We start from the raw sequence: 18,509 nt of genomic DNA on the forward strand, positions 1-18,509 counted from the left end.
CAGACTGTGTAGTGGCAAGAATACTTGATTGTGAGATCAGCTTCATGCTTGGAGTGTTTTCAGCTCTGTCTAGCAGCTGTACAGTGATTATGCGTTTTGCTATTTTTGTTTTTCGGTTAATTTTTAGCTCTTCAGCAGACACAAGAGTGGAGTTTACGATTGCTGTGGAATAAGGGAGTTCCCCAAGCATAAATGGGTATTGGGGGAACCAGTAATCCAGTTGCCACTGCTGCTTGGTGACAGTGTCACTCGTGGGAAGGATGGTAGTCATTTCATCCCTCAGTAATTTGGAGAACAGCTCCAGGATGCTGATGGATCTTGTGACTAATGTTTTTCTGCTGAGATGTTGCCTAAGATGAGAGGAATTGTCTAAGGCTTAGGCCTGGGAGCTTGTTTGGGTCAGGGATATTTTGCTGTCTTTCTTAGGAGAGAGCTGGTTTATAGGGAGTGCAACTGAGCAGTTAATGCTGAAAAAGGGCATTTCTCAACGCTGTATGTAGATGTGGCAGCAGAGGAACACGGCTTATGGGAGGGCTGTCCATGGGGGTGCTGCAATGCCAGTACGTATCTGTAGGATACCAGGTGTTTCCAAAGCAAAGCAGGGGTGGACGTAATGCTGGAAGTGTGAATTGAACGTGTAAAGGTGCTGGGCAATATCAGCATTGAAAAACGACAGTCTGTAGTTCTCGTAGTCCAGCAGGACGCCAATCCTTGTGGGGGGAATGGTAATTCTGATGTCTGGTGTCATCCCGCTGTGCAGGAATTCGTATTTGTGCCTGTAGGCAAGAAGCACAGTCAGAAATACCAAAGGGCACCCTGGCTTCTCAAAAGGAAGCACTTTGTGCACGCAGGCATGTTGCAGGGTGTTTGTTCCCACTTCACATGCGTGGTGTGGACAGTCCCATCCTTCCTATGTGCCCCGTATTTACTGCCCCTGCCCATGTGCTGAGCAATGGCTGTTTACCTGCTGATGGTGAGTGCTGCTTTCCTACACGACCTTATCCCTCAGTGCTCAGACTTGCGTGCCTGACCCACGTAACAGGCCTGTATTTCATGTTCCCAGCTGGCTGCAAACGGCTGGGTGGTGACACTTGGGAAAGGGTGAGGTCAGAGCACACTGTGGGACTTCATTTTTCTCCTCTACTAGGTTTTATCTGAAGTCGTCCCTTACTGCATGAAGGAGCTGTGCTCTGTCAGGCCGGTTAGGCTTGCCCCAGAGCAACACTTGTTGTCTCCTCAGTCTTGCAGCTCCAGAGCTGTAGGCACAGCCAAGGAGAGTTGATGAGGTGACTCAGCCATCCGTCCAGGCCCTGCAGTGCTGCCCACTTGCTCCCTGGGGCCTGTGGTACCGAGCCCCCTTTCCTGCCAAAGGCACAGGAACTGGGAACTGCTCACGCCCACGTCTGCAGCAGCAATGAGGGAGTGTAATCCCTCGGGCAGAGACTGACTCAGAGTGTGGCTCGGCATCCTCCAGACTATTTGATTTCATTTTTCAAACCCTGTTGTCTAAATTATGTTTCTGGCTGCTTTTCCTACAAGACAGCTCCCTCCTCAGCCAGGGGGGGTGTAGATGGGGAATTTCCAGCCCTCATTTACTAGAGGGTGACCTCTTTTAATCATGATTCCTGAGCTGTGGATTAATGGAGGCCATGAAGGTGCACTGTACATAACTGCTTTGTCGTGAGGGTAGGCCTCTTCTTCCATATGTAATCACTGTTTGAGTAATGCTGAGGTCCTGTAACAGTTACTCAATCTGCTCTCCCTAGTGTGGCACGCTGCAACCAAAAATATGAGACTTCTATGGGAACGTGTGCCTTTCTGAGCAGAAGTGAGAAGATTATTCAGCTAAAGTGAGTTATCTGGTATTTCACAAGGGCCTGCTTCTTCACTAACCACCTCCTCCACCCACACTGCTCAAACCTGAGAAAATTTCCCTGTAGAGATGGGTATGACAGTGACTCAAACTGAGCAGTGGCCCGGCTCTGTATTCTCTTCCCTGAAGTCCATGCTCATTGCTTCAGAAGAATAAGAGCAAACCTCAATGTACCTCTTAGCTCAATGTAGCAAGGAAATCAAATTAGCCTTCCTGCGGCGTATGGAAGAGTCATTAACCTCAGTGGGTTTAGTCCCTCTCATTAAGCAGCACTTCTCGCTGTGTGGGAGGCAAATGCCAGCACTGCTAAGGACTTCGGTTGTGCAGCAGGCCGATGGCTGGGGAGTTGTGAGCAGCAAGCACTTGGGAGTGTGTGCTCCCGCCAGCTGAGCTGCATCTAAAGCCTCTCTGTGTACCAGCTGGCAAGGACAGGAAGCTCTGGAACCACGCTGTGCCATCATTACCATCTGCTGACAGTGAGCATGCCAGGGCACTCAGGTGGTGCCCAAGCGTCCTGTTCAAGGGGAGCCAGCACCACAGTGGCAAATCATGCAGGCTGAGTGGCGTTCAGACAGGCTATGGGAGTTACTCAGGGATGCCTGTGACTTGTTCCTGGGTCCTTCACAGGGTGCCTGAATCTCCCATGAGATTCTAAGGCAATGATGTTAATTCAGTTGTCATTGTCCAGGGGAGAGCCAGCGGTCCCAGATGAAGCATAAGGGGCAGCTGGCATTTCTGCATGCAGGTGCGGTTGTTCGGTACCTCCATGAGAACAGAGGTCAAAACATGGTGCATACAGCTGGATTCAGCTAGGTTTGTACTTTCTAAGTGGCATGGATCTATTTATTACTGGCTGTCTTCCCACTGGTGTTTCAGTGACCTATAACAAGGCCTTTATAGCTAACTTCTGTAATGCAGATTCTGTTCAAATTTTTATTCCTGGGACTGCCTCTTTCAACGTGAGAATGTCATGAAGCGGTAGGATTTGCTTAAAGGTTCCAGTATCCATCCAACACCAGATTACAGTGCCAATGGTGGAATAATCACAGGCCCCTGGTTAAGTGTTTGGCCGAGACTTTGGTGTAAGATCTCTGGCCACCCCTATAAGCCCGAGCTCTCCGCTGCTCTGTCTGCAGGTGTACATGCAGGAGGTGTTCCCATAGGAGACCTGTAGCCTCCAACAGCCCTTACCTTGATGGTGTGATGATGTGCCTCATGCACCAGGATGAGTTGTTTGCCCCCAGATAACCATGTCTTGGAGTGTTTTCAAAAGCCACACCAATTCTGTACTCTGTATCTTCCTCAGCTTCCACCTCCCAGTAATGCTTTCCTGGGAATGGGATCAGACTGCCCAGGATCCCAATACACCTGTGAGAGAGACAGGAATATGCTCTGGCAGGGACTCTTTGCAATGCTATTTAAAATGTTTAGCTATGTAATATACCTGGATGTTACATACCAGTAAATAATGTTTGTTGTTTCCTTAGTGCAGTGTGGATTTTTGATGACAGTGAAGTCCACATGCTGAGGACCTGACAGGTTTCTTTGTGACACCAACCCTGTTTTATCTTTGGGCAGCTTTGTATGAATGAATGCCCTGGGCACTTTCAGGACTAGGGAGAATAGCATCCTGTGCTGCCTGGGTTGTCTGGGAAGTTTTAACTTGCTAGAAAAGAAGAGTGCTCTGGTGAACCCCAGTGTAGTAGGGAAAAAATCTACACATTGTGTTTTCTTCCCAAACAAGCTGGGAAGAAATTTTACGTGTCACCCACCATCAGGAATGGAGCACTGCGACAGCATGGGGCAGCTGGGGAGGGGGAGACCAGCCTGTGCTGTGGGTAGATAGACCACCAAGAATTGGACGTGGTGGTAGGGCTTGGAATATGCTTCGGTACCTGGGCAATTAAAAGTTTTGACAGCAGATTGTGGTTTCTATCATAAAGGGTAGGAACCACGGTCTGCTATCCTTTATGACAGGAACCGTGTAAAACAGATACTTTAAAAAGATGTCTGGGAGGGACTGACAAAGATAACATGCCACAGAGACCCTTCAGCTTGTTTTACGGGATCAGCCTCAAGAGTCAAAGGAGCTGGGGCCTTTGAAGATGCAAGGCTGGAAAAACAGTTTCTGAAGCAAGAAAACCGGGCAAAAGAACCCATGGCAAATGCTTCTGAAACACCCCCACTCAATTTAAGAGGGCAGCATGAATCCTCTAAGACTACACCCCAGCTTTGCTTCAGAAGAAGTGGAGAGTCTATTAACTGTCATTGCTGCATCAAAGGGCATAGCAGGTTTCAAAACACACCTAAAGTTTTGGATGTGGAGTCACAGCCTGCATATTTCTGAGGTAGGATTGTCTGAGGATGTAAATTACAGAGACAAAGGATGTTGCTGGCTGAGCTCATCTACCTCCAGGTAATACCGAGAAATAACTGCACTCAGCATGCTGAGGGCCTGATGTGTAACAACAGGCGCAGCGAGGGTGGGCTGTACTTTGTGCCACCCCAGCAGCAATCATGTAAAGTAAGTGTACAGTTCATTAGAAGTGCATGTGTATGTCTTGGGAATAGCTTAAAGGCTGCTGAAATTGAGCCTGAGAGAGGCTGTGCTTGAAGAGAGAGAGGCTTGAGAGAGGCTACAGCTTGAAAAGGAATGATGCAAAATGGATGGGCAAACATCTGTGAACAAAATATTACCATAGTAATGAGGGTTGCAAAGCCACCAAGGCAAACCTGAATCAGACTGCAGGAGCTGCTGTGGCTAGGAAACACATAAGCCTTTTGGAGATCATGTAAACTTTAGTAAGAAGAGTTTGCTACATAATCTCCTTGTGTGAACATTAGTCATTTCAACTTGAGGGCTTTTTTATTTTTTTACACAGCATCTTGGCGTGAGAAAGTCTTCTGAGTTCACAGTGGCATCAAAAACAGCCTCAGAGTTCAGCATGAGATGAGTGCCAGCTCTGGCTGCTTATGTGAAACATAAAAGCACCCTGTGGAAGGGTGGATGAAATCCCATTTAGGATCATCATGATGACATTGCATTTCCATGAAGGGGCTGAGTTGTGAGCACGTATGGCTCTGTGTCTGCAGATGCCTGTGCTGCTTATATGTTGTTTCTGTGGTGCTGACTGGAAACTGCTGCATTTTGGCAAGATGAGGCTCTCACTTTAATGGCAAATGGCCTAATTCTGTTTTGAAACCAAAATCTGTAGGCCCAAATAATAAGAGCTAAGCAAAGAGTTGACCAATTCAGCCATATTTTTCAGCAAGGAATAAGTATTTGTATCCCTCTCCTTTTTTTTAGCATTTGCTTTGGTGCATAATACCTGTTCAAATTTAGCTCAAGGTGCCCAACATGTAAGTAGATTTACACGTAATTGTGGCTGTCTGCACATGTAATCCTCTTTGCTAATTTCCATTGACTTCCATGGGATGCTTAAGTTCCAAAGATTAACTAGATTTCAGCTCACAAAATCAATGACAGCTGCTGAAAGCCCCATTACCATAGAACCATGGAGTGGGTTGGGTTGGAAGGGACCTTAAAGCCCGCCTAATTCCAACCCCCTGCCATGGGCAGGGACACCTCCCACTAGACCAGGTAGCTCAAAGCCCCATCCAGCCTGGCTTGGTGTCATCAGCAAACTTGCTGAGGGTGCGCTCCATGGCACTGTCCGTGTCACTGACCAAGATGTTAAACAGTGCTGGTCCCCATAACGACCCCTGAGGAACACCCTTCATTGCTGGTCTCCACCTGGACATTGAGCCGTTGACCACAACTCTTTGAGTGTGACCATCCAGCCAATTCCTTACCCACTGAGTGGTCCATCCAGCAAATCTACATCTTTCCAATTTAGAGACAAAGATATCATGGGGAACGTTGTCAAATGCTTTGCAGAAGTCCAGGTAGATGATGTCGCTTTCTCATCCCCTCTCCACCAATGCAGTAGCCCCATCGTAGAAGGCCACCAGATTTGTCAGGCACAATCTGCCCTCAGTGAAGCCATGTTGGCTGTCACCTATCACCTCCTTATTTTCCATGTTCCATTAGACACTTCCTGGCATTTATTTTAAAAATGCCTGTGCTCTGTACTACACAAGTCCCTTTCAGAGAAGAGGCTCAGGTGCCCAAAGCACCAATTTTATTTTTCTTCTGCCTGTCCTGTAGTATTCACTGTAGTGAACAAGTTTTACGTAAGATGCATTGAGTGGTTTCCATTGAACAGAGCTCTATGAAAACAGCTCCCAGATCACAATGTGTGCAAATGAGACCAAGGAAGGATGGGCAGACTCTCATGCACATTATGTTTAAGGCTGCATCACCTTGGCAGCTTGCAGAAGAAGGGGCAGGGGCAAGGGAGAAACAGCCAGCAGAGAGTAGCAGCTCCTCAAGTCTTGGAAATCTGCAAGTGCTAGATCACTATAATTAAAGAAAGCCTAATAATTATGAAGATTATTTTAAGATTTTTAAAGAGTAAATGGGTTTTGATATTTTTTTTTTGGTGACATTTATTTAGGTTCTTTGGGCTTTGTAAGGAATTAAATGGGGAGAAGTTGGTGCACACATCACACAAAGAGATATGGCATAGGTTAAAATAAGTCTGATTTTCTAAAAGGTATTTTATAGTCCTTTAAAAATACCTCCGGATATGTTTACAGTTGTCTAAAATTGAAGACAACCATAATCATTTGTGCAAAAACCAAGACGGGAAAATCTACTGCGTGGTCTGGAAGTTTTACTTGATCGGTGCCTGGCTTGGAGGTGAGAAGAGCTGCAATACCAGCACACCTTTTTAGTGGAGTTAAATTCAAGGTAGGGGTGTGTGATGGGTGAAGCAGCCACAAAACATACACATTAGTTGCAACTGAAATAATTTTGTGTACCTTGTAAAGCTGTTATCATAGACGGGCAGATCACACTCCGGGTTTTCCAGTTCATCACAGGCAATTGTAAATCCATCGTCTAGGATTGCCAATAAAGGATGGGCTGTGTCCTCATTAAGACAGAAGTAGGTGCCTGCAAGGGAGAAGAATGTTTGAGAACTCCAGCAACTCCTTATGGCATTGTGGTTTGCAGCAAGGGTGTGGAGGAAATGTTAGGATCCACAGAAAGATTAACAGCATTCTGGAAGGAATCTGGCTGACACTGAGAGGACAAGGTTGTCCATTTTCAGATTTTTCAAATAAATGGGTGTTAAAGGAGCAACTTACAGCTTAACACTGTTTAGTTACAGCCTTGTGAAAAGCAGAAAATGGGCCTTAGCCTAGTTTTAAATCCAGCCAAGGCTCAAAGCTGCAGGCATTTCGCAGGAAGCAGCTATTCAAAGATGACAGCTCCTTCCTGCAACAGACTGTCCAATTCCGTCATCTTCCTCAGAGCTGAAGTAATATATTTTTAATCACTGAAAGGAAAAGGCAGAGGTTTAAAGGCCTCTCCATGGCCCCACTCTTCCATGTGTTCCACTCTGGGCACACTGAAGAGGAGGGATGACTACAAAGGTGCCACACGCAGCACCCCAGTGTGGGGCTCATTCCCCAGAGGCCACCCAGTTCAGCCTCCCCCATCCACCCATCTTCACGGAGCGCGGGCTGGATGTGACTGATGCGAGCAGCCCTCTGAGAGCCTTCCCCAGCAGGGGACTGCTGCGCAAGCTGCTGCAACACCCCCAGCAATGCGTGCCCCCCTCTGTCCAGGAGTTGTGAGGTTTGGGAGAGAGCTGCTTGCCCAACACAGCAAGCACCCCTCCTGCTTCAGCAGCTCCTCCTCAGAGCAGCCCTCAGAGAGGCAGGTCGGCTACGCCAGCCCGAGATGAAAGCACTTCTGCCTCGCCACCTTTGGAGACATCATGAAGCATGTCTGGCACACGGTGCTCAGCTGAGCAGGCACCGGCATCACAGCTGCTGTTGGTAGTTCATGTTTGTGCATCAGCCCCAGCAAGGAGGAACCAAAGGTCATGCCTAGCGCTGGAGGTGAGCGCTTGCAGCTGACAACAATTTGCGTCGGCTGTTTACATAATGTAGGCTCTGAGAAGATAAAACTGTCTGTGCTAATCCCAAATTAAATCATTATAATCAAAGTGCAGTTACTTCAAAGCAAATACAACACAAACTGACAGCACAATTATAGGCATGTGCTGCTGAAAACAAACATATGCTGTGCTAGCAAAAACGGTAATCTCAAATACTGGGTTTGATTTGAGTAGCTGAAATAGACACAAACAATAGTAACACGAGTCCTCCTCTCTGGGGATGTAAGTGACTGTTTCTTTTCTGGGGTGTCACCAACATGTAGCAGACAGATGTGTAACTGAAATGCAGCCAGAGCTGTGTTAAAGCCTGTTCGGGGACTAACGTCTTGCATGGGTGTGTGGTCAGCCTGCTGAATAGGCAAAATTTGCAAATCTCACACATGAGGTAAGTGCAAAAGAGAGACAGGTATGGTGTGAGTGCATCTGTGAGTGACATGGGAGGTTTGAGACACCCCAGTGAAGTTGCAGCATCATTATAGCAGTGTTAACGATGAAAATGGGTGTCTGTAATTATAAGGCACTAAAATGAGCTCTGATTAGAGGTTGGGAGGAGAAAGGGCTTCCAACTTCCCCTTGGCAGAGAAGCTTAATGCTTGTCCAGTGTGGCACTAAGAGCAGAGAGGGTAATGCAATACTGTGACAGTTACCAAAACCCAAAACTTCCAGCTGAAGGATGGACCACCTTTTTCCAACAAATAAAGAAATCAGCCTTCAGAGCTTCCCCCAGCCAAGCAGGAGATGTGCTATATAGACACAGGAAGGCTTCACATACCCACATTACTCTGGAAAGTGCTGACTGCCTCAGTTATACCTGCCAGCAGCAGCATTCAAGGTAATCTCTGAAGTAAACTGAAATCACACCTCAGCTTTCTTCCCTGGTGTGTCAGTACTTGGCAAGCTGGTGATATCTGGGGGCACTGGGCTGATCTACTCCTTTAAAATGTTTAGAAATTAGAAATTTTCAAGTCTCAAATGAACTGGGCAAAAAAATGTTTTTGAATAACAGAGCTAAAGCAATGCACTTATTGTTACAAAAAGACTTTTTTCATTTCTAAAATGTTACCAGATGCGTAATTAGATGTAAGAGATTAGGACCTGATCCAGACACCATTGGAGCCAGCAGGAAGCTTTCTGTTGGGATAGTAGATGCTATGGCAAGCTGCGGGAGTTATCCAAGCTGCACAGTACCTGTGGTGTGTATCAGGACAGGCTCACTTCTTTCACTGGAACCACCCAGGTTTAAGGCTCTAACACAGATGCGATAGCTTTGTATTGGCTGGAGGTGAATTAGGACTTCACAGTTGGGAATCCCAACAATAGATCTATAGAAAATAAATCCGAGGAAAATGATAGGGTAGAGAACAAAGGTGGGCCTTTGAGATTATTTTTCTGAACAACAGAGAAGAAATTACATGATCAGCTTCTCTTATAACCTTCAACAAGATTTCAGCTTTTCTAGTAAGAGTTGCCAGCGGTAAGAGAGACTCTGAGATTTTTACATTTGTTTCTACGCTTTTCCCCATGCCCTGTATATTCATTTTCCATTAACAATTATACAATTAAGTTTACTGAAAGGAATGTTTCTAAAGGTGAATTCCTACAAAAGTAAAACAAATTTTAACTTTGCTTCTTGTAAGTTGTCACATCCAGTTCCTAACAGAAGCTGCTGCCAAAACGGAGGACAGGGAGAAAATATTATCTCATTTGACTGCTCACAAGTAGGCACCATAACTTGAATTTTTATATTTAAGCTTGATATGGGAAGATATTTCTGCAACTCTAAAATGGGAAATGTCCTTAAACCATTTCCAGTAGAGAGTAAAATTGAAAAAATACCACAGGTTGTTCATGGATAGTGTGCAAACACAGAAATCAAGTTCTTTTAAATAATTTGTTATGAAATATTCACACAACCATCACTTACAATTGCATCTAATTATTTAAATTCCATTTAAATTTCCCATATACTTAATGGATGAACTAACATATACAGCTTGTTTTTCAGGGAGAGAGAGGATATTTCAATGCCATTGTAACAGAGCTAGACTTTTGTGATAGGATATTATGATTTTTATATACTTCTTCCTTTTGGCTGGGCTAAGTCATAGTGAAAAAAGGAAGAGCAGATACACAGATGTATTCTTTCACCATACGCTGAGATACTGAAATGCAGAGCTAACCCAGCTGCTTATTCCTTGCAGTGCCACTCTGGAACCTCCACAGCCAAGTAGTTTGGGGCTGACTTTAGTCCAATACATTTTTTAAGAATCAAAAGCTTGAATACATGTGCCTGATCCTGTTACTGATAATGTCAGTATTGGTATTTCCTAATCACAACTGAGATTTTCTACTCCCTACCCCAGGCAAATCAAATCACGGGCTACTAAAATGCTTCTTGTGGCACAATTCATTTCTTCAGCCCTGTATGGTCCACAGTTCCCCAGAGGTTGTTCTGCACATCCTTGGGCTTGCACATTTCTAAACACATTGTCTTAGGCTTTTGACCAAAGGGTCCTTTCTCAGTGCTACCTGATATCACATGACTTTAAATGGTTTAATCTCTACAGGCTGTAAACTTGATAGAATAGTGACTCACTCAGTAACAGTGTCGTCATTTTCTTCATCTGTCAGCTTGGACAATTCGACCATGTAGGAATCAACGGGGTTAATGTCTCTAGATTCCCAGCACACTAGTGCTGCATTTTCACAGCTTCGTATCTTTTTACTCTTAATTATAGGTGGTGAAGGAGCTAAAAAGTAGGCAAAAGAACAATTTAAGTAATTGCTTGAAGACATTTGCAACAAGCATGCTTGAAAGATTTTTAAAACATATAGCAAAGTTGTTTACTCAATGTTATATGGTTAAAGAAATCTGCTTCCCCCATGGACAATAAACAGCAGGCAGGGTGTTTAACAGTACTATTCAAAAACTTCATTTGGACTATAAAGGTTCCAAGATAATTAGTCAGAAAAGGGATGTATAACCTGTCTCTATGCATGCTCATTCTCTTTCTGTCATTGTTTTTATCTTTGCCATAAAAGTTCATCCCTTCTCTGCTCTAAGATGTCAAAGGTCTCTGGAATGAGTGCTTCAAGGTCTCACTCTGACCTGCATTACTGACATAAAGTCCAGAGACTACTGTGGATTTCACTATGAAGATCCTATAGTCATATGAGCAAAATACATTTACCTGTTACATAAACAGCTCTTTCACTTGGTGGACTGATGCCAGAAGCATTTAAAGCACTGACCCAAAACTCGTATTGTATATTTGGCAACAGATTAGTAATGGTGCAGTAAGTTTCTTTGACTTTTAGCACATGCTCTGAAATGGAAAAAAAAAACAAAGCATTTACAGTGTCTTTACACAGTTACCTGCCCTTCCGCAAGGCCTCATCAAATAATGGGAGTTGCAGTTCATTGTTTTGTGTGATGAGTTCAAGAGCTCCTTTGCTCCCTACCCTTTGATTAGGCTGCTTCACCATACCTTCCTCTAAGAACTGACAAATTGGATAATGCATCAGCTTCTGTAGGAGCAACATCACTCAGAGGGGAAAAAAAAAAACAAACAGAAAAAAAAACTGAAAGGTAGGTCAACCACCCATCACTGATTATTTTTTTTTAAAAGACCCTGCACATTACCACTCCGGGGATGCTATCCGTTCAGCTCTCCCCAGCAGTGGGACAAGAGCTGAAGCAATTTCAATACTATTTTTTTCATTCTTTGTTTTACAAAATTTGTACAGTTCTGCTTTTCTTTCTGAACTGGCCATTTGGCACTGTATAGGCTTCTGCTTAAATCTGAGAAGTGTCTGGGTGTTTGCAGTAAAGGTTCTGAAACATTACTATTAGAAAATGCAGTTTTATCATAAAGCTGAGACATTTTAGAATGGTTCTGTGGTTCTTTTTTGGGTGTGTGGGTGTTGGGGAGTTGCAACCTATTATTAGCATTGAGATAAACTGTAAAATGACTGTGGGGGTTTAAGTGGGCGTGCCGATAATAGGATGATTTGCTTTCTAAAAATACTGTGCTTTGCACTGGATGCGGTGTATGTGTGTCTGCTGCAGTGTCTGCCCCTCAGGAAAGGAAATGCTTCTATTGGGACCTGACTGCATCCACTGCCCCTCCTTCCCACTCCTGCTATCCCAGCTGCTCCCATGGTCCTGTCTTTGCTCCTGCGATGGGTCCTGATACAGCTGGCAGCACGACAGACCTGACAGGGAAAGTGTAACAAAGCTGGAAGCAGGAGCTGCGGTGGCATATATGACATTTTGGTGGCAGACAGAGTAGCTGCTGAAGGTGCACTGATTGCTACAGCAAGGTCCGGAGGCACTTTGGAACAAGCTGTTTTTGACAGTGGGGACCAAGGTTTTCCCCTTGAGTCTCAGCCTCCTGTACCTGCTTGCTCGTCACCATGCCTCTCATTGCTCACTGGTTTGTAGCACAGCTGGTAGCACTCAACAGTGTCATCTGAGAAGAGGCCCCAGCAAACTCTCAGTGAGGTTCCAGTCGCTGCGTTGGGAGCCTGGGGATTGATCACAGGGGCACAAGGAGCTGCAGAGGGGAAAACAGATCGGTTTTTGAATGTATGTGAAGCATGATCTGTTGTTGACAAGCAAACACTTGTCCCACAAAAGCGTAAACACAAAGCCTAGGCGTTGAGTGGAGTCGCATTCCTCTCACATGGAGAAGAGTTAGGAGCTGACCCAGTAAATAGCTGGAGATGATAATCAGGTCTCTGGTGTACAAACTCATCTCTCTTCAAATCAAAATCAGAACAACAAAATAACAAAAACCTCAGCTCACTCCTTCTCTGTAAACTTCACCACCCCGTCTCTGAGAGCTGCTGTTCCCCAGCCAGCTCGTACAGCCCTGCAAGGGCAGCATCTAACAGGCACTGCACTCCTGGGGGCCAGCCCTGCTGCTGAAGATCCTCTGGAGGAAAGACAAATGAAAAGCTGTCCAACAGAGGGTCAGCAGCACAAGCAAGCAAGCGGCAAATGCTATTTTACTTTTAAAAACCACAGTGTATGGGCAGGAAAAAATGCATATTGTCTGATTATTTCTGACTATTTGTGGTGTGCCAGAAAAGGTTTACTCTCTCAAACTTTTTTTTTTTTTTTATCATTAGGAATTTATTTGGATTTTGCTTTGTTTCCTGTGGGTGACAGGAAAACATTTACTAAATAGCAGAGGAACAAAGCACTGAAATCTAGTTATTGAGGGAAGCTGGAGAGATTGTATAATTGGTATTGTTCTGGTATCCCTCTCTGCTTTATTCAAGTAACTAGAAGGAAAGACAAGTTATCACCAGCTCAGCATGCCTGACCCTTCATCAAAAAGATGGGTGGTTTGTGAGCCTTCTAGGAAATCATCCAGCAAAAGCAGGGAACTAGAAAATTCTGGTAGTTTTATACTAAAAACAAGTGAAAAAAAATACAGAAATAGCTTCCAGAGTCTCTGCATATATAGGCAAACTAAAAATATCTAGAGGGCAAGCGAGGGAGAAGCTAACTCTGCCTTTGCAGTTCTCCTTTAAAAGAAGTGATGGAATTCTTTTTAATACATATACTTAATTGAATGTAAATAGGTCTTAAATAATAATCAGATAGGAAGAGTACCTGGAATAGTATTAATAGAGTTCATTAGTTGTTCAACTTCTGAGAAATCTATGATGCGTTCTTCAAAGTCTGGCAGTGTTGAAAGCTCTAAATCCACTTCCTTCTTTAAGAATTCTTCCAGTCTATAACATAAGAAAAAATGTCTAATTAGAAGCACCACAGTGTTGGAGATACCATTCTATGATATCTATTGTTTAGAGGAAAAGAACAGCAAACTCTAAATTAACATCTGTTTCCTTAAAACAGTGTTTCCATAGCTGTTTAAAGCTCAGCCTTCCCATGCCCTTTGCTTGGGTGTGTGGCCACATCAGATCAGTGTCCAAGATGCCAAACGCAAGCAGCTGGATGCAGATGGGACTGAGGGACCATGCTTCGTGTGGCCTGTGCTGCCACAGAGCAGGTGCGTGAGATTTCCCCTAGTGCCCCTCTGCTCCTTGACTTTCATCTTGTTTTTTAGAATTGATGACTCTGTTACTAATTCAGGATCTCTTCGGTTTAGGTGTTGTAACTTTGAAACAAAGGAGTATCTTTTCTGTATGTTTTCAAAACATATGCCAATCAATTTAAATATATATATATTGCAAATTATGTAGTCTTGCTTAAGAGTTCTTCCAACTGCTTCAACATCTTTCATGATCTGCCTTGAGCACTCAGAGCTTGACTTTCTACCCCTCTATATTAATGCATAAATTAGCTTGTTAGTAATCTATTTCGGGTGATTGGTTTTAGGCAGGTTTGTATCCAGGGCCTTTCTATCAAGATCTTTAGGAATCCTGTTTTTCAGTCATTGAAATTGGTTCCTTATGACTCAGCTGAAAACAGTGATTTATTCATGCTTTAACTCTCCTTCTGAGTTTTTTGAAATTGGCTCAAAACTAGTTTTGAGTGTTGAACTTCCTAGAGCAACTTCTCTTGCGGCAGTTTAGACAAGAAATACTAAAGGTTTCCGTAGCTCTAGTAGCTTAGCTAAAATCTGTGTGCCTGAACGGAATATAGAACATGCAAATGGCTACAATAACAGCTCTAATTAGCAAGAAGAAATGTGACACAAAATCCCAAACTGTGATACTACCTGTCAACCATGGTTACCGCTGCCTGTAGAAAAAAAGAGAGTGTGTGTTAAAGAAAGAAAAGATATATTTCTTGCATCAGGCCAGAGGAGACTACATCGTGCTGCTGACCTGTCTTATATGTCCCAAATGCAGCCCTTAGGGTGAGCTAATTGGCTCTCGCACAGCTCTAGGAGCAAAGCTTTCTGTAACAGCCCATTCAAATGGACAGGTCATGGGGCATTTACAGTGAGACAACACGCAGCATCAGGCAGGGAGCAGCATCTGCCCAGCTAGACTCTAGACTCTTTCCTTCCTCAGTCGTCCAACAGGGAAAGCCGACAATGGCTGGTGAAAATAACATTGTGAACATTGTCTGTATTGGAGGTAGTATGAGCATTGCTACCATAATTTACCCAGCCAAGGGCCACACCGGGAACATCCCAAGAGACCAAAGGCCAGCACTGATGTGCAGTCAGTGCAGCAATTTCTCTCGAAGACGGACATACAGTCCCTGGAGGACCTAAGCAGCTGAGAGCTCATGAGCAAGAGCTATTCACCACTTGGTACTATGCTGGGGAGAGGAGCCTCAGCCCCACCCCCTGAAAGATTGGAACAGTGGTTATTATGGATGATGTAGAACTGTGTGCGAGATAAGGAGAAAATAAGGTTATTCCCAGAGATGCAGAGGAATGGAAAAGTCATCTCATGAAAAGAGTTCATCAGGTTGGGCTGCCCCTGCAAGTCCTTCCATTGGAATGGACAGGAGGTGCTTGAGAGCTTCGTTTACTGTCCAGTTCAGAAGTTGCTGTAACTGTGCTATAGAAATACTCCCACTCACCCGAGTTACAGGACAGCTCGCATTAGAGCAATCATTCATCAGCAGTGAAAATTTTATTTTTATTTTTTTCCCTATTATTTTTCTACCTGCTAAGAGAAATAGCTCTCAACACCTCCTCAACAGCGGGATTCATCCGGCACTTTGCAGGCGCTCATAATGTGTTTAGTTTGGAGCCTCCTGTTCAGCTGAGCTTTCCAACAAAATGAGCAAGGAAAAGAAACGTCTTCCAAAGTGGAAGCATCAGCCTGCTTCCTGTGAGCCCAAAACAGAGCAAGGGAGCTGAGCCTGTGTGGGGCAATGAACACTGCTAAGTGTTTCCGGAGTTTCCTGAGGCAAGTTTTTTTAGAGCTATCTTCTCTCCGAACCCCAGCAAGACTCATAAATCATTGCATATCCAAATGACAAATTTCTGCTGCCGCTGCATTTTGGCCCCATTGTGTTGCCCCACCAAGTCAATGCCCCCATGCCAAGCACCTAGAGCAGTAACAGCACGCAGACTGGGAACCCCAAATACTCTCTAGCAATAAAGTTGCTGTAGACTACCTGCAAGCAGCAAAAAGCATTTAGAAGGGGCCTTGACAATCAAAGCTCTTTACCTTCATAAACTTGGCTTTGTCATTTTCCAGGTAAAGCTCCTGGGTTGTGTCTGTCAGCTCCTTACAGGTGTCAAGATGTTCCCCACAGCTGACGAGCTGCCCATATAATGCTTCCAGCTTCCGCCTCTTCTCTTCCCCCAGAGCTTCCAACTGTTCTTCGTACTTCTGAGCAAGCACTTGCACTGCATCGTTGTAATGCACCTCGAAGTTCTGCTCCTGCCTCCCAAAATTCTCCTGCAAGGCATTTGGGGTTTTGTTCCTCAGCATCAGACCTGATCCATAACTCAGTCAATGAAAAATGTTTCTCAGGCCTGCCTAAAATTCTCCTTGACAGTGATGCAATGCCAGTACACAGAAGGTGTTATTTGACTAACTTGCATTTTAGGTGTTCATTCTAATATTTCTCCCCCACTGAGGCCCCATAGAGTGTTGGATTTGGTTCCAGACATAACAAGAGCATCAGAAATTATAATAAAAACAGTGATGCAAAGCAACTGTCTCCAACCTAAGCCCAGGGAGCACAACTTGGGCTAGATTCTAGCCATAATCTCCCCAGTATTTCTACCTACACAATCAAGCAAATCCTTTCACTAAAGAAACCATGGCAACCCAGTGGGATCCATGGATTCACCGTGGGGGAGCTGAGCAGTTAATGCTGATATCTTCACTTGCTGCTGGAGAAAGCATTAGGAAGGAAGATTTAAGGAGCAGGCAAGGCTTTATTGTCAGCAGCTGCCCACTGCTCAGGCACTGATGTCCTGTGCCACATGCAGCAGAGAAAAGACAGTAGGTGCCTTGAGTTACGGCTTCAATCTGACTTGCTACCAGCTGGACCCCTTCCCCCAGGGCCAAGTTGACATGAGCCAAGCAGGAGCACAACCCCTGAAGTGCTGTATCTCGAAGCAGCTGGTCCAAGGGTTTGCCTGGATCTGTAAATAAAACCGAGTGAGCACAAAGGGTACACTGTGGATGGATTAGCTAGATCACAGGTCCTTGGCCACTTAAAACTAAGAAAACCTGGGTGGGTAGGGCTTTATTTCTGAATGCAAGTTTTGTGCAAAGGTTTAATGTGGTTTTACCAGCCCACTTAAAAAAACAATTAGGATGAATTTTCCTGAGTACCTCAGTCTAGGCAAACCCCAAGATAACTCTGAGTTCTGGTACTCTAATTACTTACCCCATTAACAACTGAATACTGTGACTCTGTCAAATCCGTTCACGCCCCAGTACCAAAGTGTTAGCCCAAGGAGAAATGCCTTACCTCTACAGTGATGAAGATTTCTTCCAAGTGACTGGCAAAGTTTTCTATCTGAGCAATCTGTTCTTCCAATTTGCACATGTTTTTATGAATCTCCTCCTACCAGAAAAACCCAGCATCAGTCTCAGCATGTCCAAACACTGTTTTAGAGGCACCACAGCACACTTGTACTAGTCTTACCTTCTCACTCTCCACGGCATTGGAGAGCTGAGCCACCTCATGATCCCTGTGCTCACCAAACAGTTTGTCAAAGGCTCGGATTGGCATCTTGCAGGTAGAGCAAAAAACATCTGCTGTTTCCTCCTCCTCACTGACAGCCTGGCTGCTCTGCTCATCTGACATGCCACCGCTGCTCAGCCCCTCTCTGGACCACATGTGGCTCTCGGTGTCATCCTCTGCTATGGCTTTGCTCTGATCTTCATCTTGAGAAGCCTCGCCAGGAAGTCCCTGTTGCTTTGTACTTTGATCTTTTACTGGAGAGCTGCTTTTTGATGCACTGTATACAGAGCCTTGCGATCCTGCTTTTTGTGTGTGAGCCGGTGGCCATCTTCTCTCCACCGTCTCCAGATGTCCTCCAAGAAGCTCAAGCTCTTTTTCTTTATCCTCATCAAGTCCGTACATCTTGGCCAGCTCTGCAACCTCCTTTTCCAAGTCATATCCAGCTTCTTGTGAGTGCTGAATTTTTTCAGTGCTCAATGCAGGTTCCTTTCTGCTATTCCCCCGAGATCTGTCTGCTTGACCAGATGGCTCCTCGGGAAAGATATCAAACCTTTCCTTTGATCCATAAAGATCCATGTGATAAAATATCAAGCCTTCAGCCTCAGTCTCACTAGAATCTGCAATTGGTGGAGAACCTGAATGACCAGGCAGCTGGCCACTAGTTTCATACTGTCTTGCACTGCCAGATCTGGCTGACATTGGTATCCTCAGTGAGGCTTTTGAGATGACAAGTCTCAGTCCTGTAAAAGAAAATAAAGATCCTTAGCTACATACTTTGATTTCAAGCATGAGTTTTTCTTGCTTAAAAATGTATTGATGGAATAGGTTTGTCTGAGGACTGTTCAGGGCCTGGAAGTATTCATGGGAAAAACCAAAGCGTCATTTCCTAACAGGATGCTTGGCTTTTCTTGCCTCTGTGTCTTTGGTGTGTATCCTGTGTTTTCTGAGTGGCTCGTCTGTGACCCTGACACCAATTTCCTAACTGTGGAGTAGTCCTGTCTTCAGCTCAACACTGTGACTG

General features: G+C 44.7%; 1 protein-coding gene across 1 annotated transcript; it reads right to left on the minus strand.

Annotated features, from left to right (window-relative positions):
• Window positions 1-523: 523 nt before the first annotated feature.
• FSD2 (fibronectin type III and SPRY domain containing 2) lies at window positions 524-18,187 on the minus strand. The gene is made up of 12 exons (XM_035554598.1): window positions 17,450-18,187; window positions 17,273-17,368; window positions 16,012-16,245; window positions 14,598-14,620; window positions 13,526-13,647; window positions 12,303-12,458; window positions 11,094-11,228; window positions 10,499-10,652; window positions 9,091-9,224; window positions 6,758-6,890; window positions 3,065-3,241; window positions 524-776 (listed from the first exon to the last, which is right to left on the minus strand). The coding sequence occupies exons 1-12, from the start codon at window positions 18,185-18,187 to the stop codon at window positions 524-526; spliced, it is 2,355 nt and encodes a 784-aa protein (XP_035410491.1).
• Window positions 18,188-18,509: the final 322 nt, after the last annotated feature.

This window comes from Cygnus atratus, chromosome 11 (assembly GCF_013377495.2).
Source record: "Cygnus atratus isolate AKBS03 ecotype Queensland, Australia chromosome 11, CAtr_DNAZoo_HiC_assembly, whole genome shotgun sequence".
NCBI classification, from domain to species: Eukaryota; Metazoa; Chordata; class Aves; order Anseriformes; family Anatidae; genus Cygnus; species Cygnus atratus.